The 24,323-nt window shown below is 41.3% G+C and overlaps 2 protein-coding genes and 1 long non-coding RNA gene across 10 annotated transcripts in view; 2 read left to right on the top strand and 1 right to left on the bottom strand.

Moving 5' to 3' along the window:
* The first annotated feature begins 235 nt into the window (after positions 1–235).
* On the top strand, positions 236–13,539 carry RBM45 (RNA binding motif protein 45). Its single transcript, XM_074548433.1, has 10 exons — positions 236–782; positions 2,003–2,125; positions 2,250–2,376; positions 4,063–4,173; positions 4,515–4,694; positions 5,545–5,674; positions 6,879–6,975; positions 7,297–7,463; positions 9,111–9,307; positions 13,208–13,539. Exons 1-9 carry the CDS (start codon positions 504–506, stop codon positions 9,301–9,303), a joined length of 1,407 nt encoding a protein of 468 aa, XP_074404534.1. The 5' UTR covers positions 236–503; the 3' UTR covers positions 9,304–9,307; positions 13,208–13,539.
* LOC141730454 (uncharacterized) lies at positions 10,881–21,023 on the bottom strand. Of its 3 annotated transcripts, XR_012581959.1 has the most exons (4): positions 20,896–21,023; positions 19,426–19,467; positions 14,719–14,789; positions 10,881–13,570 (listed from the first exon to the last, which is right to left on the bottom strand). It is a non-coding gene; the product is annotated as an uncharacterized LOC141730454 (long non-coding RNA). The 3 variants fall into 3 exon arrangements; XR_012581960.1 differs by having other exon boundaries at positions 10,881–14,789; positions 19,405–19,467; XR_012581958.1 differs by having other exon boundaries at positions 10,881–14,789.
* OSBPL6 (oxysterol binding protein like 6) overlaps positions 20,557–24,323 on the top strand; it is an 86,977-nt gene continuing 83,210 nt past the window's right edge. For 4 of the 6 annotated variants that reach the window (XM_074548432.1, XM_074548431.1, XM_074548430.1 and 1 more), the window contains exon 1: positions 20,980–21,125. The gene's annotated coding sequence lies outside the window, so the exon portion shown is untranslated. Of the gene's footprint in view, positions 20,925–20,979; positions 21,126–24,323 lie in introns of those variants that run through there. The other 2 variants (XM_074548428.1, XM_074548429.1) reach the window with 2 other exon arrangements.

The following is a 24,323-nucleotide window of genomic DNA, read 5'->3' as shown; positions in this document are numbered from 1 at the left end:
GCGCGGTGCGGAGTGCGCAGTGCGGTGTGTGCGCGGTGCGGTGCGGTGTGTGCGCGGTGCGGTGCGGTGTGCGCCGTGCGGTGCGGTGTGCGCGGTGCGGCGTGCGCAGTGCGGTGTGTGCGGTGCGGTGTGCGCGGTGCGGTGTGTGACCGGTGCGGCGTGCGCCGTGCGGTGTGCGCGGTGCGGTGCGGTGTGCGCGGTGCGGCGTGCGCAGTGCGGTGTGTGCGGTGCGGTGTGTGCGCGGTGCGGTGCGGTGTGTGACCGGTGCGGCGTGCGCGTTGCAGTGTGTGTGGTGCGGTGTGCGCGGTGCGGTGCGTGCGCGGTGCTGTGAGGAACGGTGCGGGGCGGTGTGCGCGGTGCGGTGAAGGACGGGGCGGTGCAGCGGAAGCGGCGGCGGAAGGGACGGCGGAAGGGGCGGGTGCGCTGTATCGGCGGCGGAAAAGGCGCTGTTGCCCTTCCCTGCCGTAGCCCTGGAGAAGCCCGCGGTGCCCGGCGGCCCTGCCATGGAGGAGAGCAGCGGCATCCGCCTGTCGGCCGAGTGCCTGGACGAGCCGCCCAACAGCCGCGTCTTCGTGGTGCTGGGCAAGGACACGGGCGAGGCGCTGATCAGGGAGCGCTTCTCGCCCTTCGGGGACATCCAGAACATCTGGCTCCTGCGGGACAGGCGCACCAACGAGTCCCGCGGCATCGCCTTCATCAAGTTCGCCCGCAGCTCGCAGGCCTGCCGGGCCATGGAGGAGATGCACGGCCGCAGCCTGCTCCCCGACAGCAAGCCCATCAAGGTGCGGCCGGGGGCGGGCCGGGGGGGCTCGCAGGCCGGGCCGGGCCGGGCCGAGCGGGGGCAGCGGGAGCCGCGGGCGGGGCGCAGGCCGGGGGAGCCGCCGCCTGGCCGGCCTTGCCTGGCCGCGCTGCCGGGGCGGGCCCGGCCCCTCCCGGGCACGGCCGGCCGCGGCTCCCGTGAGGCCGGGCCGCCCCCTGAGTCCCACGGGCGGCCTGCGCTGGAGTGGGCCTGCGGAAAATGCCGGCCCGGAAGTGAGGGCGTGCTCGTGACAAAGATACTTTCGTACATTTTAAATGTCGGAAGCAGAAGAGTTGGGAATAAATAGAGCTGGTTTTGCCAGTATGCTTTATATTGGTTTTGTAGCTTGTGAACCCTTTTCAAAACTTTTTTTTTTTTTTTGATCTATGGAACTGTTCAGCTTCCTGATTTGTTTTCCTGTTCACCAAGTACTAAGAAAGTATGAATGAATTTGTATTGAGTCAGTGAAATCTTTTCTTATGAGCTTGCCATCAGAAGTCAAAAGATCTGAGTTTCACGCCCTTGCATGGCCACTAGAAAAATAAATTAAGAGCTTTGTGAAATCAGTCGCTACTTTCACATAGCAGGCTTGCTTTGAAAGTCTTTCTTACTTGGTTGTTTTGCTTTTTCTTTTGTTTGTTGTTTGCTTTTGTTTGTGATTTACTTGGACTTTTTGTCTTCCGGTGTGCACTTCTGAGATGAAATTTACTTCAATAACTAAAAAAGATTTTAAGAGTAACAGATACGAGAAGCTGTCATCCTTCATAGAGCAGTAGACCTGTAAACTTTGGCCTAGCTTTGCACTGAGTTGCAGTAGTCTGGTTTTATTAAGCTGCTACGCTTTCTTATTTCCTTGCTTGCTTATTTGTTTCTCCTACTGCGGTACTAGGTGTGTTACAATAATGCATTCTTTGCTACCTGACATGCCACCGGTGATGTTGACATGCTGCTGAATCAGCAGTGATATTTCTCACCAGTCCTCATTATCCCCAGTAAGGAACTTCTCTGTCTCCTGTCCTGTTTGGGATTTATTATATTTGTAGGTGTTTTATCACAGGTGGTCACGGGTATTCTTTTCTCTTCATGCAAAGGCAGCTTATATGAATAATAAATACAAAGACAGTTAAACCATTTCACTTGCTTGTTGATATGTGTCCTAGACCCTTTTGCCAGTAATTGCTAACTATGTAATTATTTTGTTAGGTGTTTATTGCACAGTCAAGAGCTTCTGGAAGCCACCGAGATCTTGAAGATGAGGAGCTCACACGAATCTTTGTTATGATACCAAAAACCTACACGGAGGAGGATCTGCGGGAGAAGTTCAAGGTTCTGATTCACTGTTTGTTGTTATTTTAAAATGCATTTTTCTAAAATTATTAGAAGGGCATGCCACATGGAACTCTTAATGGTTTTAAAATTGGAAATTAATACTTTTTTTTCATTGTTCTAGATGTATGGAGACATTGAATATTGCAGCATTATTAAAAACAAGACTACTGGGGAAAGTAAAGGTTTGGGCTATGTCAGGTACCTGAAACCATCGCAAGCTGCCCTAGCAATTGAGGAGTGTGATCGAAGTAAGAATCCAAGTGAATTCTTTAAGGGTTTTTTCCAATAAGTGTGCATCATCATAATACACCTATGATTTTTAGTTTTGTTTGCAGCTAAATTATTCATGATGCAGAAACATGTTGAGACAAAGTTCTATTGCAAATAAATAATAGCATTGTTAACATTCTTTGAGAACAATCACCTGATTATGATTTTTCAGGATCAAATTGCAAGTAGGATCAGTGAGAAGAGTTTGGAAACGGACACAGTTTTATTTTATGCATTATTATTGATCTGTAGTGTAGGCTTCATACACAGGAAAATATTTTAATTTGTCTTTGCAAATAGGCAGTTTTAATAAAATATATTTGATATAAAATTATTATATAAAATATATTTCATTATACATAGGGACTCTGTTGTGATCATATTTATTTAAGAACAAATTCATGCTAACTGAAACTGTGGGAATAGTGATTTTGTTTAGTGTCATGATTTATCTGTTACAGAGTGAAAGACTTTGTGTGCTTTATTTATTACCAGCCACCTGGTGAGGCACTGGAACAGGCTGCCCTCAGGAGTTGTGGGTGTCCTGTCCCTGGAAATGTTCCAGGCCAGTTGGATAGGCCTCTGAGCAACCTGGTGTCGTGGAAGGTGTCCCTGCCCAAGGCAGGGGGGCTGGAACTCGGTGATACGGAAGTTTCCTTCCAACCCAAACCATTCTGTGATTCTATAGTTTGTCACTTATGCTCTAGTACCAAAAGTTTACGAATTTGAGTGAGGCTGGTAGAAAGATGTCAGGGGCTGGAAGCACAAGACTTTGGAGGAGAGGCAGAGGAAATTTGGTTTGCTCATCCAGGAGAGGAAAGGTTTTCCGAAAAGCCTAACAGCTGTCTTCCAGTCCTACATCCTGTTCAGTGTTGCTTAATCACGAGTATGAAACAACTTGGGGTGTGGGTGTGGTTATTTGTTGTTCTGATGTTTTTTTATGGCTTTCTTTGGTTCTTTTGTCCTCAGTGATGTGTGTGGTGGTTCTGCATTATATCTATCATAAGGGGTTCTACAGAAATTATATTTGTGCATAGGAATATGAACCAGAGATTACTTTGCAATCAAATTGTATTTCCTTTTTGCTGTGAGGTTAAAATGAAATTAGTTGGATATCTTGATTGTTATACCTTTTTCTTTAATAGAAACAAAATCTAGATCAGTGTAAAACATCCATAAACAACTGTTTTAGCACAGAAGTTCGGGTGATGTCTTCTGGAGCATCTCACAATCCTGCTAAGTATCACAGAATGGTTGAAGTTGGAAGGGAACTGTGGAGGTTATCTTGCTCAACCTCTTGGCTCAGGCAGGGTCACCTGGGTACTGGTGGCTCAGGACCATGTCCAGGTGACCTTTGAATATCCCCATGCGTGGAGACTCCATCACTTTTCTGGGCAGCCTGTGCCAGTGCTCAGTCACTCTCATGGCAGTTAGCCTCTGTTGTGCTTAACTTGTGAGTGGGAGTAATTCAATTTGAAGCTGTTGACTTTCATAAAATTATTTGGGCAGACTTCAAGAGTTATAATTTAGTTATTCCTCTAAAGCCAGCACTTACTGGGTTATCTGAATAATATGTTTCTAAATATGGAACTTGAAGAATGTGGGCCTGGTCAGATAACTGAGATGTGCTGAGGTGTTGTTATCTGTGTGGTTGTTTCTTTCAGGCTACAGGGCCATTTTGGCTGAACCGAAAAACAAGTCATCTGAGTCTTTTGAACACGATTATTACAGTAATGTCATGAGACCAGAACTAAGAGGAAATACGCTTCCATTTTGTAAGTCACAGCTTTTTACACTAAAAATGATTTGTAGTCTCCAGTGTGGTTACTAAGTAATAATGTGGTTTGGAGGAAGGGAAGCTGATGGAGGCTTAGGTCAAACACTTCAGTAGTAGATTGGATGTTGAAGTTAGAAACTGGCCAGGAATTTCATCTCTCTACTTTTATGGCTTGCTTTGCTCTGGTTGCCCAGTAATTTTGTGACCTGCACTGGTGAAATCAACACGTGACCTTCAGCATATAATTTACTTGGATTACTTTTAAAAGTCTGATGTGACATAGGTATGAAATGTAGGCATGCAAGTATGATGACTCAGATTATTTTGTTGATTCTTGAGGTATGCAGCCAGAATATTGTAGCTTTGAAAAAGCTGAGACCCGAATTCAGGAGCCAGTCTCGAAGCGCCTGTCGGTGGTGTCTCGGCTCCCCTTTATTCAAGAGCAGCTGTTCGCCCTCTTCGATTTAGTTCCAGGTCTGGAATATTGTGATGTGCAGAGAGACCCTCATACCAATAGTGGTAAGTAAAAGTACAAAAGGTTTTAATCTTTTTTTTTTCTCTTAAGGGAATCCCTTATAATTATGCTTAATTAATTTGCACTGCAAAATACAGTACATTTGTTGGAAACAAGCGGTTGTTGCTGCTATCACTGCATACACCCAAAAATTCAGTTTTGTTTGAACCCCTGTTTACACATAACCCTTAAGGGCTTATACCTTTACCTTCAGATAATAAAAACTCAAGAAGGATGGAATCAAAGTCATACTAAGTGGGTTTTGCTCAAATTAATAGTTTGAGGCAGAATAAATGAAGAAGTTTCAGAAATTACTAGACATTAAAATAAAATGTTCTCTAAACAGATCTTCAGAATTTTTTATTCTGAAATATGTGTGTGTGTAGAAGTTGACATGGGTAAATGGGGATTAAATAATGTTTCAGTCTTATTTTACTGCTACTGAGACAAATATGGAAGTGATCTCTTCTCCAAGATACTTGAAATATAAATGATTCAGAAAGTTATATTTTAACTTTACAGTTCTTTAAATTCACTGTTGATGGGATGATTGCATTTTTAAATAAAATTATGTATTCTTTTGTTACTAGTTCTGGAGTAGTGAGGAAGATGTATTTTCACTTGTATGGTTTTACTGTCAGCTTTTCAAGCTAGCATAAATACAGCTCATCTGTCACTAGTAAATTTCACTTCACAAATAAAAGTGATGAAGTAATAATGATGTGTGCTAAAAAGACTTAAGAATTTTGTGTCATCCATGACTGATGTGCAGTTTAGATGCATTGCTCATGTGAGTATAGTTTGTTCTGAGGAGTTGCCTGTTTCCTGCTGACGCTGTGTGCACGGTGCTTGCAGGGTACGCTGTGATTCAGTACAGCACTGCTGCCTCAGCTATATATGCCAAGTACAAACTGCACGGCTTTGAGTATCCTCCTGGAAATCGACTAACTGTCATTTTCCTAGAAGATGGGAATGACAGCTCAGAGTAAGTACAACTTACAAAGCTGCAAGTTACATTCTGGAGAGCAAAATATAAAATACACATTTGTAACATAAGGTGTAACATCAGTTATCACTGTGAGCTTGTGCCATGCTTGCCAGTAGTATTTTCTGAAACTGTTCGGTTTCAGGTTTTCTTCTTGAATGGTTTAGAACCAGCATTTTGAAACGTAGTAGTCTTGGTAGATTAAGAAAATATTAAAATACATAGTCTTAAAATACTATTTAAATTTTTAGGATTTGGCAAGAATCTGTCAATATATCTGTAACATGTAACAAGGCTGGAATGTATTTTTGATGAGGTTTATGAATTCAAACTAGATTTATGTACTTCATCTCTGGGTTGTGTTTACAGTAGTGCAAGTAGTAGTTTTGTGAAGCACATATGTAGAGTAAAACTTCTGGATGCTGAGTATCTTAATATCGTCACAGTATGGGGAATTCTCAGCTGTTTGACCATCTCTGACTTCTTCCTGTGTTTTAAATGCCCAGTACAAGGTGGAGCAGCTTAAGTAATCTCCTGCAGTGAGTGTTTTGCCTTAGTTTCATCCTAAAGGAGTCTAGTTCACGTCAAACCTGTTCTGGGAGATTAAGACAGTAAGGAGGGGCAGTGGAGTGATTCACTTCAGAAGTGCGTGGCTGATCTGACATTGCAATCTTCATTCTTCAATAATTCCTACATGGTCTTGCAACACAGGCTGTGTATCTATGCAAAAAAAGCAATTGCTTTTTCTTACTCTGAAACAGAACAAAGAAAAATCTCTGGAAAATGAGAGCTGGAAGTAAACTTTCTATGGTAATATTTTGATCTCTGAACTGAATCTCTGTGTTCTTTATGAAAACACATGGAAATTTTTTTGTCTGTTTTGCTTTTTAGGCCTGCCTCACAAAATGTAGTGGGCTCTTGTAGAGATAATTTAATATTTTTTTCTTCCCCTATAGTGTTAAAAACCCCAAAGAGTAGTTCTGTGTATCTCCAAGTGGTAACAAATGAATGTTTTCAGTGAGTTGCAGCTAGCGTGCAGGCTTTCAGATCTCTCCGTAGGCTGTCATGAAAGCCTGTTGTGATTTTCGTTATTACAGATTTCTAGAGATACTCTGATGTGTATTAAAACGTACTTTTTCTTGCTAAATGTAAGATTTATGCAAGATCTTTCTTGCAAGCAGTGTGTTGTCACTTGTGCTTTCAGGCTGATCAGGAAGATGGCGACGCAGCTGGTGACAGCGCAGGTGTCGTCGGCGCTGCGCGGCAGCAGCGCCATGGTTCAGCAGTACAGGACGCCCCCTGTAAGTTCCGATCACGGACGCCGCTGGTGTGCTTCTGAGTTGTTGTAAGGAGCCTCACGTATGCCAATAAAGAGCGCTGCTCACCTGCTTCTGCAAACTGTTCTATGTGCTGCATCTTTATTCCCTAAAAGCGTGTCTGACCTTGCTTGAATTTGTTGTCCAGTTTAATGAAATAACTAAAGTAAATAAAGTAATGAAGATTAGAACTCACAGAGCCTATTTATATCCTGTAATGGAACAAAAATGGTAAGAAAGGTAAAATTACTTCCTCTGCCCCCCACCACCAGTTAACTTACACTTGCATTTTTTCCCTTGTTTCAGCAAGCATTTGGAGGAGCTTCTGCCCCACAGTTGCTGCAGCCCCAAACAGATGCCATACTTCCACCACCCAAAAAAAAAGTTCCACCTGACACTTCTGTGAAGGAAAGGCTTTTCATACTTTTTCATCCCCATCCTTTACCAGTAAATGTACTGGAGGATGTGTTCTGGTAAGACTCTGTCTACAAATAAGTGTTCCCTAACAAAAAGGAAACAAACTGTGAAATATTGAAAGTAAATACTGAAAATAAAAAAGAGGGCCTGAAAACTCTTTCCAGAAAAGGCAGTGCACAGTGACCATGAAGTCCTAATTGAACAGTAGGTAACAGTTACTTTTTGAAAGATGTGTGTAATGGGATTCACGTTGAAGCACATCTGCAGTATCATCAGTATAGCAACTTTATTATCAATTTACTTAATCTGAAGTAAAATGTCTAGTCTTCAGATGTAGATTTTTAACCAAAAATTGTAGTACTTCCAGTTGCTATTTCCTTATTCATTTAACATTTTCTTTTACTTTTTTTTTTTTTTTAGGCATTTAACTATTTTGATAAATTTCCACAGTAACCTACGGGGAGCAAGTGTAGGGTGTTGTTGTAGGTGTATCAGGTATTTTTTCCTGATACACTATAATGGCTTGCATCCTTCCAACACTATTTCAGCTGTTCTTTCTATCTCCCTATGTGGAGCAAAGACTTGAGATAATTTTTGCTATCTTTTAAAAAATCTGTAATTAGCAGCTGTCCAATATTTTATATTATTAATTTGTAGTATACTCTTGAAAAAAGAGACATTTCCTTTTTATAATAGCTTGAATGTGTTGTAATCTTTGCTGCAGTCCCAGCTCTCTGGCTCTTCTCCTTTCTCTGCAGCACTCTTCTCAGGGGTTCCTCTTGGGCTCTCGACCCACCCCTATTTATCTCAGTTACCCTCACGAGCTACAGCTGTTGCCCAACTAAGGACCCTGCAGCTGCAGCTCGTTTGGAGTAACCTAGACACACACAGATCTTACAATACAACATGTATTCAAGCCCCCACATGAATGTGCAGTAAATCTTTGGAAAGCCAAAATATTTTAAAAGCATCAGGAGAGGAAAGCAGTTTGTGTGGAAGTCAAAATTGTACCAGTATGATATAGTGGATTTTCTTAATCAGATACTGGTGGAGGAAAAGGCTATGGACCTGAGACTTGACAGTTTAGCATAACTTCTGTAAGAAGCAAGCAGACAATTTTTAAAAAATATTTACTGTCTAGGAAAAAATATTCCTGTCTAGGAATCATCTGAGTATTCTATTTTTCCTAAAAAATAGAAAAAAACAATACTCTTATTTTTCCCTGAAGCTGCAATGCTTGCTTTCTGAGCCATTTCAGTGACACCTTTTCAAAGATAAAATTACAACTGAGCAAGTTCATTTAAGTGAGATGCAGATTTAGCTTCCAAATTACCTGTCAGCTTGGGTGTGTACGTCTTATTTTTGGTTGGTTTGGGGCTTTTTCTTGTTTTGTTTTTGTGGGGTGTTTTGAGTGCCATTTGGTGTTTGGGGACTGTAATATTGATCAGCTTTACATATTCTTGTAAATAAGAGAGAGATCATTGATATTTGTGGCTCTGTTGTAGTATTTCATAGAAAACATCTGAACCTTTTAGTGCTCATTTGTACTTCTGCCCCTAATTCAAGACAGGGGAATATGCAAACTGGGAGCATAGAAACAAAAATCCTGGTTTTGCAGTTAACAAATTATACGTGCTTTAGACTGGAAAATTTTTTGCAGGAAAAATCTGTAAATGACCTTTTCTTTTTTTCTCCTCCCCCAGTCGTTTTGGACAATTGATAAGTGTTTATCTTGTGGCTGGAAAAAATGTGGCCTATGCAAAATTTGCAGACAGAGCAAGTGCCAGTGAGGCCATAACTGCATTGCATGGCAAGATTGTGAATGGTGTGAGGCTGAAGGTGAGGCTGGCAGACTCCCCCTCCGAGGAGCCCAACAAGCGCCAGAGAACTTACTGAGCAGGTGAGTGCCCCCCCCAGCTGGGCTCTTCCCTCCCAGGCTGGAGTACCTCACTCAGGGACAGGCTAAGAGCTTGCAGGCAGGTACAAACATAGAATGAGAAACTCTATTCTTGCTAGCAAACTGAAATAGAATTTTTGATATATCTGTGTGTGCATACACACACACGTGTATGTATATATATACATACCACTTTAGTTATATAAAATATATATATTACTTTAGTTATATGTAATATATATACTTTATAATATACTTTAGTTATATATATAAAAAATTTTATATATGGAAATATATATATATCTGTGTGTGCATACACACACGCATGTATGTATATATATACATATTACTTTAGTTATATATATGGAATATATTTATTAAATATATATTACTTTAGTTATCTATATAATATATATTCCATATATATATAATTTTTGATATATGTGTGCGTATATACACACACACATATATATCTATCTCTATGGGTGTGTGTATGCTTTTGTATATATACGCACGTGCACTTTATTTTATAAAAATCAATTTTTATAATCCTTGAAAAACAAAATGAACCAGTTGATTGAAATCAATCTGGATGTTCATAGAAATATCACTTTTGTACTTGGGAGAATCAGTTGACATTGAAAAGAGTATGCAAAAAATAAACAGTGAAACAGACAAGCTTGTGTGTGTCTTTTTTTTCATTACTATCATATGCCCTCAGTAGCACTGATTAAAGATGAAAGGTTGAGCCCCTAAAGGGCAGAGGAGTGACAGGGTAAATAAAAAAAGGATGGAGGGGGACAGGTAAGATTGTCAGGTGAAACCAAAGGCTTGGGATATTTGGGTCTCAGAAATCAGGTGTGATTGAAATATGTGATTGCAGAGAAAATAAAGCAGAGCCTGTGGTTAAGGAATTGAGATAGGTGTTTGAGAACTTAATTATTTTATGCTTATGGCCTGTGAAATCTAGCTAAACTCCTAAGATGTTTTATATCTTACTGCCTTCGGGAACCAAAATTCTATTGTTCTTTTAAAACATTGCTTTGCTTCAAATTATATTGACTTTCATCACATTTTTGAATTATTTTTTTCAGCATTAGGACTGTTGCCAAAGGTGAATATAGTTGAGGGAGAAAAGCCTAAGTGAGGGAGAAAAGCCTAAGCCCTTTTTTCTACAAAATAACTCTCAAATATTGCTAAAGCTTCCAGATATTTGCAGTACCATACTGCCTTCCTAGGGGATATGAAGTGTTGATTTAACTAATTCAGAAAACATCACATGGCTGTCTTTGCATCAGTATTTTCCCTCTAAGCTTCACTCTTTGTACCTTTCTTTCTATAGATGTTCTTTGTGACCCCAGAGTTGCAAAGACCAAAAAAAGCTTTCGCCCAAAGTGTTCTTTTTCTCCTTTTCTTCTAAGGACCTCCCAGTTGCTTTTTTGATAAGCAGCAGATACTAAACATGGCTTTAGTTTTTGTACACAACTTATTAAAACAAAAGTTGGATTCCTGGGCATTCTTTTTCTGCATGGAATTATAGCTAAAACTTAATTGAAACTTTTTTTTTAATCAGCAGCTCTGATGAATGCAATTTTAAGTAACTTGTACCCATATTTTGTTTGTTTTTAATGTGGCTTTTGCTTTTAGCAATAAAGGCCCAGCCTCTGTGTCCCTGCAGGAATAACTATGAGTGAAGGGTAATATAATATCAGGTCTGCCTTGTGTACTTTTTACTGGAGAAGTGTAAATACAACATGCATCCAAAATTAGAAAAATTATTTATCCCCATTTTTTCTGTACACCAGGCTCCTGATTCCAAGTTTCTTAGCAGGTTGTCTTGGCATCTATCTCTTTTCAGGATATACAGACAGAATTACTTATTTGTCCTTTAGTTGGCTTCTAAAATTCAGATGAAGGGGTACCTAAAAGGAAAGATTGCCTTTCAAAAGGGCTTGCCCATAAAAGTGATTTTCGCACTGCCTGACTGCACTGGACTGACTGACAAGCTTGCAGTAATTTAGGGGCTTATATTTTGGTTTTGATTAAAGTGTTAAAATGTGCATGTGAAAAGAGATGCAGTTCTCCCTACTTCTGAAATAGTTGTGGGTTTTTTTTAAAGATGTGAGAATACTAACTTTTTTCATTTTCAATTTTAGCTGTAGGAAATAACCTTCCTATCTAAAACTTCTGTGAGTTTTCACTTAAGGAAGTCATTGCCTCTAAACAAAAAAATCCTTTCTAAAGTCCTGTTGTGTTGCTTGCCTTTTGTCTCTAACAAGGTGACTGAATTTCTGAAATAGTGTTTTCTATACAAGGTTTTCTGATGAAAATTCATAAGACCTGTGAATTCTAGAATCTTTATGAAAATAAATGTCATACAATGTAATAATTAAGTAAAATATTAGTTTTTTAACACATTTGAAGTTTTTCCCTAACACTTTCTTATGCAAACAGCCTTTTTTAAAATACAAAATTGTTCCTTAAAAAAGGTTTTATGGTAACAGTATGCTACTCTTAATGCTTTTGCAATGCAAACTTCTGACTATGAGAACTTTCTGTTACCTTGCAACAAACTTAGTTTTTCAGGCAAATTTGAATACACATCTATTAATATTCTGAACTAATCCACTAATTAATTTTACTAGTTCTGGTTCTTCTACAAGTCAATGAAAACTAATTTGTTTATGTGAATGGTTAAAAGTAGCAGAGAAAAGATGGAAATACAGACTAGTAGGGTTCTCTTCACCACTTTAAGTTCTAATGGAAGTTTTTTGGGGTGTAGGGTTATTCCCTTTTCTGCTAAGCAAATATTTATGGCTGAAATAATCACTTCAAATTATCTTGCATTACATCAGTGTAGGCTTGAGAAGATAACTGCAGTGATTACTTCTAGTCAGTTGCTAAAAGCAGACCTTTCTTAAAAATGTTGCTGTTGAGCAGCTTGTGCTCTCAGCTCAGGGCTTTGTGTCACTTGGATATTTTGTGAAAAGCTCACTGCAGGGTCTGATGCTGGTTACACACACAGTGTCATTCAAAAATAGACGAGGAAGGGAAGAATTTGCTAGCTGTCAGAAGAATGCATGGTGGCATTCAATTAATCTCTTCATTGCTACCTAGTGGTTCTATTTAAATAACACCCCCACCCTTGAAAATCCCCTCCCCCCCCCCAAACTACTAAGCAAGAGACCCACAAGCAAACAAAACTAAAGCCCCAAACCCTCCCAAAATGTCTGTCATAAGATTTTAAAACAGTCCTTAGAAAGCAGAGTTTCTAAGCAGCTTGTGTTAGAAATGCCAGGCATAGATATGTGGAGCAAAGTTCTGTGGCTTTTGATTCTCATTGCTGATTGACTTCAACCCACAGAAAATGGATTCATTGCATTTTTCCCCTGCTGAAAAAAACCTGGGTATTTTTAATAATTATTTAGTTACTGATTAGGTTGATTATTTTTTTTCTGACATAAAATACTTGGTTATTTTTGTCTTTCTTTATTCTTGTCTGGAAGAAGTACTGCATCACTGATTTCATTTGCATTCAATTTTTTGACTTAAACCTTTATTGAAATCCTGATATTAGTATGAATATATTTTAATGATTTACTGCTTTACAAAAATGTTTTTAAAAGGTAATTGTATCATAGTTGTGGTGTACATTGAAAAAATAGTTGTATTTTGTATCAACAGTATACTGCAGAAAAAATGGTGGCTTTTACACACAGCTGAAAGAGGCACTTCTTTAAAAGTTAAAGAAGCATGCTTAAAACTTTAGTAATATTCTTCTAAAGATATTGAAAGCCTTATTTATATGCTGTTGTAATGATTATATTTTATAATATGTACTTTGAAATAAAAATAGGTATGTTGCTTTTTGATACTATTTTTGTGCTTGTGTTTTTTCTACAGAAACTAAGTAATGACATGACCCTCAGCTAGCTGACTGACTGACTGAAAACGTGACTAGACATGGTTCCTGTGGACAGTGACAGCTTTTTTCAGTGACAACTTTTTATTTGTTAATTGTTACTTAGTTGATCTCTCTATCATCCTTTTTCTTTCTGAATATGCAGACATGCAGTTTTGAAAATTCTGTAGGCATTAAAAACTGTAAACTGGTGGTTGTTCTTGTAATAGTATATAACCTTGTATTACAGAAATAGCTCTTGTTTTTACCTGAATCCTTCCTATAAGATGGAAATTACAATGATGGAGGAAATAAAGGAGCCAGCATTTTCTGACTTGAGTGGTTAATTGATAATGATTCAGATTCTGTTAAAATAGAAGACATCTCTCATGATTTAAATTGCATTGAAAAGTGAAGTACAGCAGTTAATTCAAAGAAAATAAAGTAACTTTAACAACACCAGCAGACATGACAGTGTTCATCTAGATTTAAGAAAATTGCTGTAATCAATAAAATAATTCAAAGTACATTCTTAAATATTTTGTTGGTAGAATTGGCTGCTTGATGAGTCTCCTGTGCCAAAATGCCCAGCTTAGTGGGGTGGATGCCTGTGTCTTTAGGGGGTATAAACATCCCTAGGAGGGTAAACACTCAAAAATTGAGTAACTGGTTGTGGTATTTGGCCATCCAAGGTGGGAAGAAGAATCATGTTGGAATGGTCCTAATGGTTACTTGAGGGAGCATTCAACACACACAGAGGGTTGGAAGATAACCTTTACAGCTTGATGTTACAAACTAGAACAATGGCATTTTCTAGTTGTTCTCAATCTTGTTTTTGTTACTACATGTCTCTGGGAACAGTGCACTGTGGCATCCCTGGGCATGGAAGGTCAGTGCTCTGTGTGCAGTCCTGCTTTGGGCTATGGAGCTCCCTTGCCAACCTGCTCAGGCAGGTCTGCAACTGAACAGAATTAGGCTGGAGCTCAAAAAAACCTTCTTCCCACTTTGATTTCTAAGGGTTCAAGACACTGCTTGGAGAGTTTGGTTTTCAAGTGTCTCCCTTTTAGTCACTGCTGAATCAGGCTATCAAGGGACTTGCATGGAGTCAGTTTTAGTATTTGGGTAAAGGTTTTTAGAAGATACTTAGAATAAAATCATTATTGCTCTCAGAATTCAGTATATTTCCTGAAAATATTCATGATCTATTCTGTGGCTAAGTAACAGTTTGTGTAAATACACTTTTGATTGGATATGATACCATCACTCCCTGTTTAATTGTTACATAGCACTGCTGATAAGTGGCAGGCTGCTTTTCTAGGTCCTTGCACTGGTAAGTAAAATCTCTGTCTGCTGTAAGACTGAGCCTTAGGTTCCTGTACTGGAAAAAATCCTGTGTCACTCATAATTCCCTTTGATGCTGGTGAGTGAATTGACCAAAACTGTCTGGGTTTCTGGTGTGTTATTCTGCAGTACCAGTGCTATGATGCTTACAAGTAGAAGTTAGTGTGCTTACCTATAAGTGACTTTTAAGTGGCTGTGTTCATCAGTCATAGTTTCTGTCGGTGTTGAACAAGACTTTTGTACCTTTGAAAATGAGATAATAGAGATTTCACAAATCACACTAAATTATGTCCAGTAGAAATAATTTTATGGTTATAAAAAAGTAAGAAATATATATTGATATAAGACTTTGATTTAATCAATTTTATACTTCTGCCTGCTCCCACATCTGAATTCTTCTATTAGGAATTTTTCTTCAGATCCTGCAGACCTTGGGAAGGTCCAGTGTTAACATTCAATATCTAATACACAATATCTGCAGGACTTTATTAAGACTGAAGAGTTAACTGCTGATCAGATCCTACTCTATATTTAGAGAAAGTGTTTACAAATTCTGAGCTTGGGAGTACAGAAGTTTCACTGGGAATTCTTCCAGTTCTTCTGGCCAAGTTCTGTCTTTGGAAAGTGATAGTGAGTAAATTTTTCAGATGCCATTTTAAAAGATAGAGGGCAATGTTAGCAGAGTATGTGTACATAAAAACTATTGAAAATGCAAATATATGCTTGAAATATTTTCTAAACTTCAAATTATAAGCAGCTTCACAAATAAAATTGCAAGATGGCTGAAAGTTATTTTAAGTATTGGAATGCGGATTTATCTTCATGCTGGGCACACTAAATCCCCTTTCTTATGTGCCTGTTATAGTTAAGGATAGCAGGAGGGAAGTTATGTTTAATCAGCAAAACAAAATCAAAGGCAATGACATGTGAATACATGTGGTGTATGTTTTGACCCACTGATATTTTTAAATTTTAATCAAGTATACAAAATTCACTTCTATTCTGAATTCACTTCTTATAATAATGCTGGGGACATTGAAATTTGCTGCCTTTCTTCTGTGTGATAGCATACCAAGTAAGCTACTTAAAATTATCGCCAGAATTTTAGACATGGGTTATCCATAAACAGCTGTCACTGGGTTTTACCCTTTGCCTGTTTAAAGGCCAAGGATCCAAAAATGGCCTCGATGCCCATATATAACAGCTTTCTTGGAATTTTATCCTGGAGACCCTCTGAAACTTTGAAGCTGTTGCTTTGGAAAAATAAATTATTAGGTAGTTCTCAGGGAGTGCAGAGGAAACTGTACCACTGTGACCCTTTTAAAACTATTCTAGTGGAGGCACTAAGAACAAGTCCTTTAAATACTGAAGCTTGAAAGAACTGAGTTTAGAATAGAAAGCAGAGGGCTGGTAGTAGCCAGCAGGGTTATAAGGATTTTAGTTACAACACTTCCAACCAGAGATTTTTTTCTCTGTTGTTTAAAATGTATAGTTCAAAATGTTTAAACTGCTTTGGTTTTGCACTCTGAGCAGTAAAGAAACCATGCATTGTGCTGAAAATGAGTATTGGGACTGCTAACCACTGCCAAAATCAAGTATGAAACAAACTTCGTGTTATTTTTGAGTGGATATAGTTAACTATACTATCAACCATACAGACTTCGTTTATGTGAGATTGAACATTCCAGCTGATTTATCATGTTTGTCTTCAGAGATTCTTGGAGTTCTGACAAACTGCATTTCAGGTTTGTTTTTCTGGTTTCTTTTATTTAATAGGGATGTTCTAAATAGAACTCTAATTTAATAAGTGTATGAATTTTTTTTTTCCCAGCTGTTGTTTTAAACCCTCTGCCTGATCTTTTACTGAGTTTTCCCAAGGTCTTGTGTGATAAAAAACCAGCATGTGATTGCTTCCTGTCAGCCTCCTGTGTATCTTTGGGGATTTTATAGATCAAAAGACAATCCCTTCTCAGTTCTGCTCTTCAGCTAGAATTATCTCCTCACACAGATGCACTCCCATACCTCTGCATATATTTTTTCTGTTGCATACATGCATTTTCTAGTTTCACATTATCATATAAAGGAACTGGAACTGTACACAGTACTCAAGTGCAAAGACATTTATGCAGGGTTGTAATGAGCTTTCCTACTTTGTTTTCTGCCGCTTTTGAAGCAATTTCTAACACTGTTTGCCTTTTGGACTACTGCTGAGTAGCAAACCAGTGTTTGCAGAAACCTACTCACAATGACTCCAAGTAATAAAGGCTAATTTATATCCCGTTATTATGTAAGTTTAGTTAGGGTTATTTTCATTACTTTCATTATTTTCATTACATTCATTAGGGTTGTTTACATTAGTTCCTAGTTATTGACAGACTTTCAGCCACCGTCTCATTGCCCTATTGCTCACTATTGTCAGATCTTTCTACAGCTGCTTAGAGTCAGTTTTCATTTTGCCTACCTTGAGTAATTTTGCATCATCAGGAAACTGTTTTCACACAAGTAATTTTAGGCTAATTAGGTGTAAGAGTGCTCATCTAGAAGTATTCTAAGCGATTCAGTCCTAAAGAGGGCTCAGAGAGGAAAGTAAATAAGGTTGTGCTGGGTGGTCAGTATCCAAAACAGGGGATGTTGATCTGGTTACTGGATCCTACTGGCAGCTGTGCTTTCTGATTCCTGGAGATGGCTCTTCACTCCTGTGGCACTCCCCTAATCTGGGGCACATCCAGTTTCCATCAGCTGGTGCCTGCCTTTTCACAGCTTCTCCCTGCCATGAGCCTGCCTCCCAAGGTCTGCCTCATTTGTTTATTATCACACACTCTTAAATGTTCTTTGGTGCTCTACTTCATGCTTTTTCTTTAAAGCACTTCCATTCACTTGTTATTACTACTGTACTCTCACAGATTTTCGTAATTCAATGAATTGGCAAAAATGCAAGGTGTAATTTACAAAAATCCTTTTTAAAAACGTGTCTCTTACCTATGCCTTGACTAAGGGTATTGTTTGGCCAAACACACACCGCCCTTACAATAAATGACAGCACTGAAACAACAATATTGCTTATTACAGGAGAAAATAAAAGTATTTTCTTACAGTTCTGTAAGTAAATATTTTCAATGTCCATAGATCTGCTTATCCTCAGCATAGGGCTGGTAAGCAAAGGTTTCGTTTTATATTTAGTAAAATTCCCTGTTGCCTGATGTAAAGAATGGGAATGATTACAGTTATCTAAGAATCAGTTCTATTAAGAACTATAAGCTCTATATAAGTTCTATCAGTTAAGACCTTAGAAGATGAGGGTACCTGTGTGTATACATGGTACTTTGTCATCCATCTTTGTTTACCATCTATGTAATGTAACTATGTTATTTTAAAACAATTAAAGCTGCCCTTCTACGTGTTTGTTTCTCTTTGGTCTAAGTATAGGCAAATGAGTGAAAAAAACCCAAACCCCTCTGCAGAACAGACACTTCAGAATTTGGTATCAAGATCATAAGAGAGTATTAAAGAATAAATTGTTCAGAAACAAGTGAGATAATTAACAATGCAGTTTTCTGGAATTTCTTTCGGGTCACAGAGGTTGAATAACCCCTGTCTGTAATGGTGTTCTTGAATGAACCTTAAGACACCTCTACCTCCCTGCCCTGTATTTCTTTTAGAAGAAAAATAAGTGACTACATTACTGGTATTATTGTTTATAAGAGACTTAAAAGTCATTATTGTGTTAAACATTGTTACGGTCATCAAAAGGATTTTGCCCACTATGGCAAAGTCTCTAAAGAAGGTGCCCACGCTGCCTGAATCTGGGAAACTGAACTGTGAGTTAAGATACCTGATGGGAACTTGAAGTAAGATGAAGGTGGTACTATTGTCCAGTTAATCTCAGGCCTAAGGAGAAGTAACCAAGGCTGGGGAAGAAGAGTGAATCCACAAGGAAAGCAGCTGAGCGGCTGTGCTGGAACATCAGCTCTGGCTGGGTCTGGCAGGGGGAGCTGCAGCCACAGACTCTGAGGCAGGGTTTGCACTCTTCCCTCCGTGGCCAGGGTGGATGGGGAGAGGTTTTGGGGATGTGCTAGTGAAGCCTCTGCTCCACACGAGACAGAGGGAATGAACACCCACCCTTGGAGGCTGCAAGCTGAGCTTTGAGCCAGATAAGAAGCAGACCCTCCAGAGACGGGATGGTGTTTTTATCATGCCAATTGTTGTTCAGCATGCAACTGGCCCAGTTGTGACATTGCCACCTCCCCTCTTCGGGGGAGGTCACTTCCACAGGGGACATTAACATTCACACACATGCATCCCTTGTGATGGGACATAACTGGCTTGACTTTGCTGATGTCAGAGGCAGCTGTCATGTGTAAGCCATTAAAGACCCCCAAAGCACCCCCAGACTCATTTCTGAGGCATTCCAACATGACCTTGCAACAGATCCAGTGTACCAAAAGACAGTGTAAAACATCTCTTCCCATGGATGGGAGGTGCTTGGGCATTCCCTTGGACACCTGAAGGTGTTAACCCATTGAACTCTACATTTCATGGCACCCTTCCAATGGAGAAGACCAGAAGAGGAGTAACTGTCTCTGGAGTATGGATCCACTGGATCACTTTCTATCACAGTGATGCGCCTCTGTCATTCTCTTCCCTCCCCATGCCCCCTGCTTCCTTTTTTCTCTCTCCTCTCCATTTACTGGTAAATAAAATCCAGTGTACTACTGACATTGGCACATTGCCTTCCTTGTTTGCACCTTAACTTGGGGAGAGGCATCGCGCCCTAATAATCCAATCTTAAATGTGTCTTATGATGTATGTGGCTTCATGCTTAATATTTCTATGGATTTTATATGAAAACTACACTCACCTATATGAAAAATACACTCACCAAAGTCCTGCTTAGCATTTTTCCTGCTCCGGCTCTTGGAAACTGAACACCAAAAAGAAAAAAAAGAAGTGTTACTTAATGAATGTCCTAGCTTTATTCAACCACATTGAAAATGACACTTTCAGGTTCAGCTGAAAGAATAAATCTTTTTTTCCAAGAAGCTTATCTGAGAAGTTACACAAAAAATACTATGTCAAGGGATCCTTCTATGGAGGTCTCTGCTTTAATAGGAAAATGACTATGGCTTTGTATGCCAGGATGCCCTTTGTTGCACAATGATACTCCCAAATCTGCAACTGCCAGTTTGAGAAATAGGAAAAACATAAATCAGCATCACACAGCCTGTCTTTGCCTAATGAGTAGTGTAGGTTCAATAATTTATATAATTCTGTAAATCTACTTTTTTCTGCAGTATTTGCCCTTTTTCCCATTCTCTTATTGAAATTTGCTGGCGGTGGCATCTGGTTCTCCAGGGATTTAAATTGATTTTCTTGGACGACAACATCTATTTCCAATCTTGTTTCTGTGAACCAGAGAGCAGGGCTGAGGTGGGGGATGTAAATAGTCTGAATACAGTTTGCCAAGAGAGGCCTCAGAGCCACCTCTGGAGGGCAGGAGGTGCAGCCCAGGGGGGGACAGGGAGTGACCAGGCCCTGCCCTGGGGACAGGGAGTGACCGGGGTGCCAGAGGCATGTCACAACCAGACCGATGAGTCTGCAACCTGCCCGCTCCGCAGCAGGGTGACCTGTTCCACTCCATGGCTTCTCCACACAAGACAGCCCAGCTTCCCCTTTCCAAAGGTGTGCTTAAGCTATCAAGGATGTTGAAAAAGCTGTGATGGAGGATCTGCAGGGAAAAAGCAATTCCCTGTCCCCAAAAATCCAACCGACCAAAACAAAACAACTCCCAAGAACCTAATACAGATTAAATCGGAGGAGTCATTTCTACGGCAGCTTTCTGGCGCATGTAATGTGTTTTTTTACAACCTGCCATTATCAGCTGACAAAGACTGATCGGCTAACGCAGTGACCACTGCGGGAGGGTGACGGTGCAAGGCTGGGTGTCGTGCTTGTGTCACCAAGCCTGGGTGGGGAAAGGCGCTTAGGCTGCTGCTGAGAGCTCTGTCCCCCGGCGGTACCCCTTTGTCTGGCACCGCGTTCCCGCCCCTGGCACGGAGATCCCTCAGCTCCAGCGCGGCACGTGCTTTCCCGTTCAATTCCAGACCCGATGCCATGACCCAGGCCCGTTACGTGGTCCCTGCCGCCGCCCGCTTTCTCCGTCACGCCGGCAGCACCCCGACTCGGGGCTTTGCTGGGCGCACCGGGGCCGGCTGCGGGAGAGACGGCGAGGTGCCGAGCCGAGCCGAGCCCGGCGCCGCCCCGCCGCTGCGCGCAGAGGGCCGCAGCCGCGCTCGGCGGAGCATCGCTGCCCCAGCCCCAGCCCCAGCCCCTCCTCAGCGCGGTGCCGCACCTGTGCCCGGGCCCGGGGCGCTGCCGCAGGTGGGTACGGCCGGCCGAGGGCACCTTGGCCGGCGGGCGGGGGCGGGGGGCGGCGCGGCGGGGCTGCGGCTGCCCGCCCCCTCCCTCCTTCCCTCCCTCCCGCCGCAGCTCCCCGCCCGCCTGACGGAGGGAGGGAGCGGGAGCGGCGGGGCGCAGCCTCCCGGGCCGCAGCGGGGATGCGCCGCGGATCCCGGCCAGGAGGTGGGCGCGGAGCGGCGGCGCTGGGGGCGCGGGTGCGGGCCCGGAGCGGCGGGACGGGACGGGACGGGCTGGGCCTGGCCGGGCCTGTGGGGGAGTCCCGGGGCGGGCGGCGGCGGAGTCGGGCTCGGCGGGCGCTGCCGGTGCCGGTGCCGCGGCGTGGCCGCCGGGGGGGGCGGGAGCGGCCGGGGCGCGGCGGGGCCGGGGCTGGGGCTGCGGCTCGGCCGTGGCTCTGAGGCCCCGGGACGCAGCCGGAGCATCCGGACCGGGGGGCCGGGCCGGGCCGGGCCGGGGTTACGTAATGGCATCCGCGCAGAGAGATGCGCCGGTGGCAGCCCCGGCTTCCCTGGCGCTCCCCGAAGTCGTGATTTTTTCGCCCTTCCCTGCAGAGCAATTTAAAATGCTCCAATAAACTATGTGGTCTGTGAGCTTCAGTTGCAGATTAGCTATTGCCAAGTTGATGCACTCTTAGGATACCTTTTTGCTTTCGTTCTGTTCCTCTCCAAAAAAGGCAGGAACGGCCTGTATTCCCAATTTGCTAGCAGGGCTGCAAATCCCTTCCAAGTACTTTGAAGATGCATTCATTGAAATTGATGTTTGGAAATCATGTGTGTGCCCAAAGTGCTGATGCCTAAAATGACTGTATGACGTGAGCTTTGCCATTGGCTCGTCATTTCATGTCAGTTTCTAATTGCTGGCGTGTGCCGGGAGGATACACTGGTGATTTTCTTCCCGAAAGGTTCAGCAATGCAGGTACCATGGACTCAGAGTAACTGGAACAAAAGACCTTGCTGGACTTCTCAGAGCAAATTAGGAAGCCAAGGTCAAATAACAAACGTCAGTATAACTTTAGTATGGGGTAAGGTGAGAGAACAAAAGTATTCACAAATCTTATTTCAGAGTTTAAGTGAAAAGTGTTCCTTAAATAGACTATTACTCAGTAGATGAAAAAAATTGCTTAGTGAAGGTGTGAGGAAATTGCTATTTTAGGATTACCATTAACTATATCAGCTCAATTTTAATGGAACTAGTACATTTAATTGCATTCCTAACAGATTTTCTGTTCTCTAGATGATTAACTTGCAGAATGATACCAGCTCAAAGATTAAAATCTCATCAAGTATCTAATAGTTTCTCTACAGTGTAATTGTGTTTGGTTTATAATAGTTCTTTTCTAATAACCAGCCTTTACCCATACAGCTGTAGATACTATAATTAGACTTTTTATCTTGGTGTAAATGACATGACCTTGACCTTTAGAGGTTAAACAGATGTCATTGTTATGGATCTTACATGTTTAGTGAAGCATTTTTATGTATATGTAATAAATACTAATTTCTTTTCTTTTTGTTTAAAAACTACACAAGAAGACTACTTTATATTTTCTCTCCACCTTAGATAAATTACCAGAGATGTGTACAACACTGATTATTTGAAAACTGTAACAGTTTTATATTTAAACAACGTTTTCTTTCCAAGTACATGGCAGGATGTATATCTGGAAAACGGTATTGGGGGGTTTGTTACTGAAGATTCCATAAACATTTCCCCTTGCTGCTGAAGGCTGAAAGAGGCACCCGTTGTTGTACTGTAGTTCATCAAGCATGCTTCTTCCACTTCCCATTAATTTGCCATTGCTCTCCCAGATCCTCCAGAGAACTTAGAGCTGTACTGTGGGGGCACTTGTCTGCAGCCTTGCTTAATACTGGGATATTTTTGCTCTTAGCCCATTCTGGGAGCTCATTCATAAATGTCTGTGATGTGAACACTGGTTTGCATATACTTGTAGGATCACTCATGGGGTTTTTTCCAAGTGCTGGTGTTGGAGGGCTGTACTCTGTAATTTTATATGCTCAGATGTGTTTTTGTACAGCCATCAAAAACACAACTTTACTGACAGGTGTCAGAGTTGCTCTGCATCTGAGAAGCAATTTGAACCTTATTACATTAAATATATATTAAATATTACATTAATTCAAAGCTGTCATGGCTGTGGGAAGTTAAAGCTCTGTGACTGGTGTGACAGGGCAGTCCTTGGCCTCCTGCTCTATTGTAAATGGTGGCAGGCATGAGACTGCTCTCCTTTGCCACCTCTTTCTCCAGTCCACTCTGGGGATGAGCAGAGAGTGTTCATGCTACATCTTCCTGTATTCCTCTGGCCCAGGTGTGTGTGACTCTGTGTGTGTGTGTGTGTACCTCTGGGTGCTGTACATTTCAGCTGAGCCACAGCCTGCTGATGGGCTGCTTAGTGGGGTGGGAGTGAATGATTTTGCTCTTGTTCTTGCCAGTACATGGGATATCAGCAAGGGCTTTTCCCTGGAATTTATGCTTCTTTACCATGGGGCTTTGTCTCAGGAGGGCTGTATTTCTTAAGGGACTTTGGTCAGCCTTCTGTGCCTGTGCCATGCTGGAGAAGCTGCTGTCCCTGCAGTGGGAGACAGGAAGGAACTGCCAGCCCTTTGCTGCTAAACATGTGTGTGTTTATGTTTTTAATGGTTGTGTATGTATAAAATGAGCCTGTCCTAATTATTTAATTAGCCCCTCTGCCTCATGTATAGGGCAGCAAATACTTGTACATTACTCCTGTATTTTTTAATATTTTTTAAAAACACTGAACAATTCAAACAGTTCCTAGAGATTTTTGGGAGTTTGTTTTTGGGTTTTTTTTGTTTTCTTTTCCTTGTAACTTGTTTTCTGGTTTGGAAGCTTTTGACTATCCTGGTATGGGAAAAGGCAGTGGTTTCTGTAGATAATTTTCATGGGAAATGTTACTCTGGGTAATTAGACTTCAAAAAGGAATTTCTTCAAGAATTTCCTTCAGGCTTGTGTTGCTTTCATAAGCAAAGTTTAATGAGATTAAAAAAATCCTTCACAGTGGAATACTAAAGTAAATGCTTATTCTTTTTGGGTTGTGTGTGTGTGTTTGTGTGTTGAATTTGCCATATCAGCGTAGGTGTTGAAGGAAGCAAGCAAAAGGTACAGTACAGTTGTGAAGGATGCAGAGGTGTTAAAATGATGAATTGGATCCTTTACATCAGTAGAGTAGAGCATAGATCTGGGACTGCTTTGTTATGAAACAAGTCAACCCAAAGTAGGTAACATTTGTCTAAGAATGATCTAAAGATCGATTTCAAGAAACCTTATCTTGCAATGCGATACACTTTTCCAGATGATGAACTGAAACATTTCTCAACAGAAAAT

This window comes from Zonotrichia albicollis, chromosome 10, assembly GCF_047830755.1.
Source record: "Zonotrichia albicollis isolate bZonAlb1 chromosome 10, bZonAlb1.hap1, whole genome shotgun sequence".
NCBI lineage: Eukaryota > Metazoa > Chordata > Aves > Passeriformes > Passerellidae > Zonotrichia > Zonotrichia albicollis.
This window is presented reverse-complemented; position numbering and strand designations above follow the sequence as displayed.

Coding starts and splice junctions, on each gene's coding strand:
- RBM45 (XM_074548433.1), top strand. CDS start 504: ATGGAGGAGAGCAGCGGCATCCGCCTGTCGGCCGAGTGCCTGGACGAG. Junction 783..2,002: donor CCGACAGCAAGCCCATCAAG/GTGCGGCCGGGG, acceptor TTATTTTGTTAG/GTGTTTATTGCACAGTCAAG. Junction 4,174..4,514: donor AGGAAATACGCTTCCATTTT/GTAAGTCACAGC, acceptor TTGATTCTTGAG/GTATGCAGCCAGAATATTGT.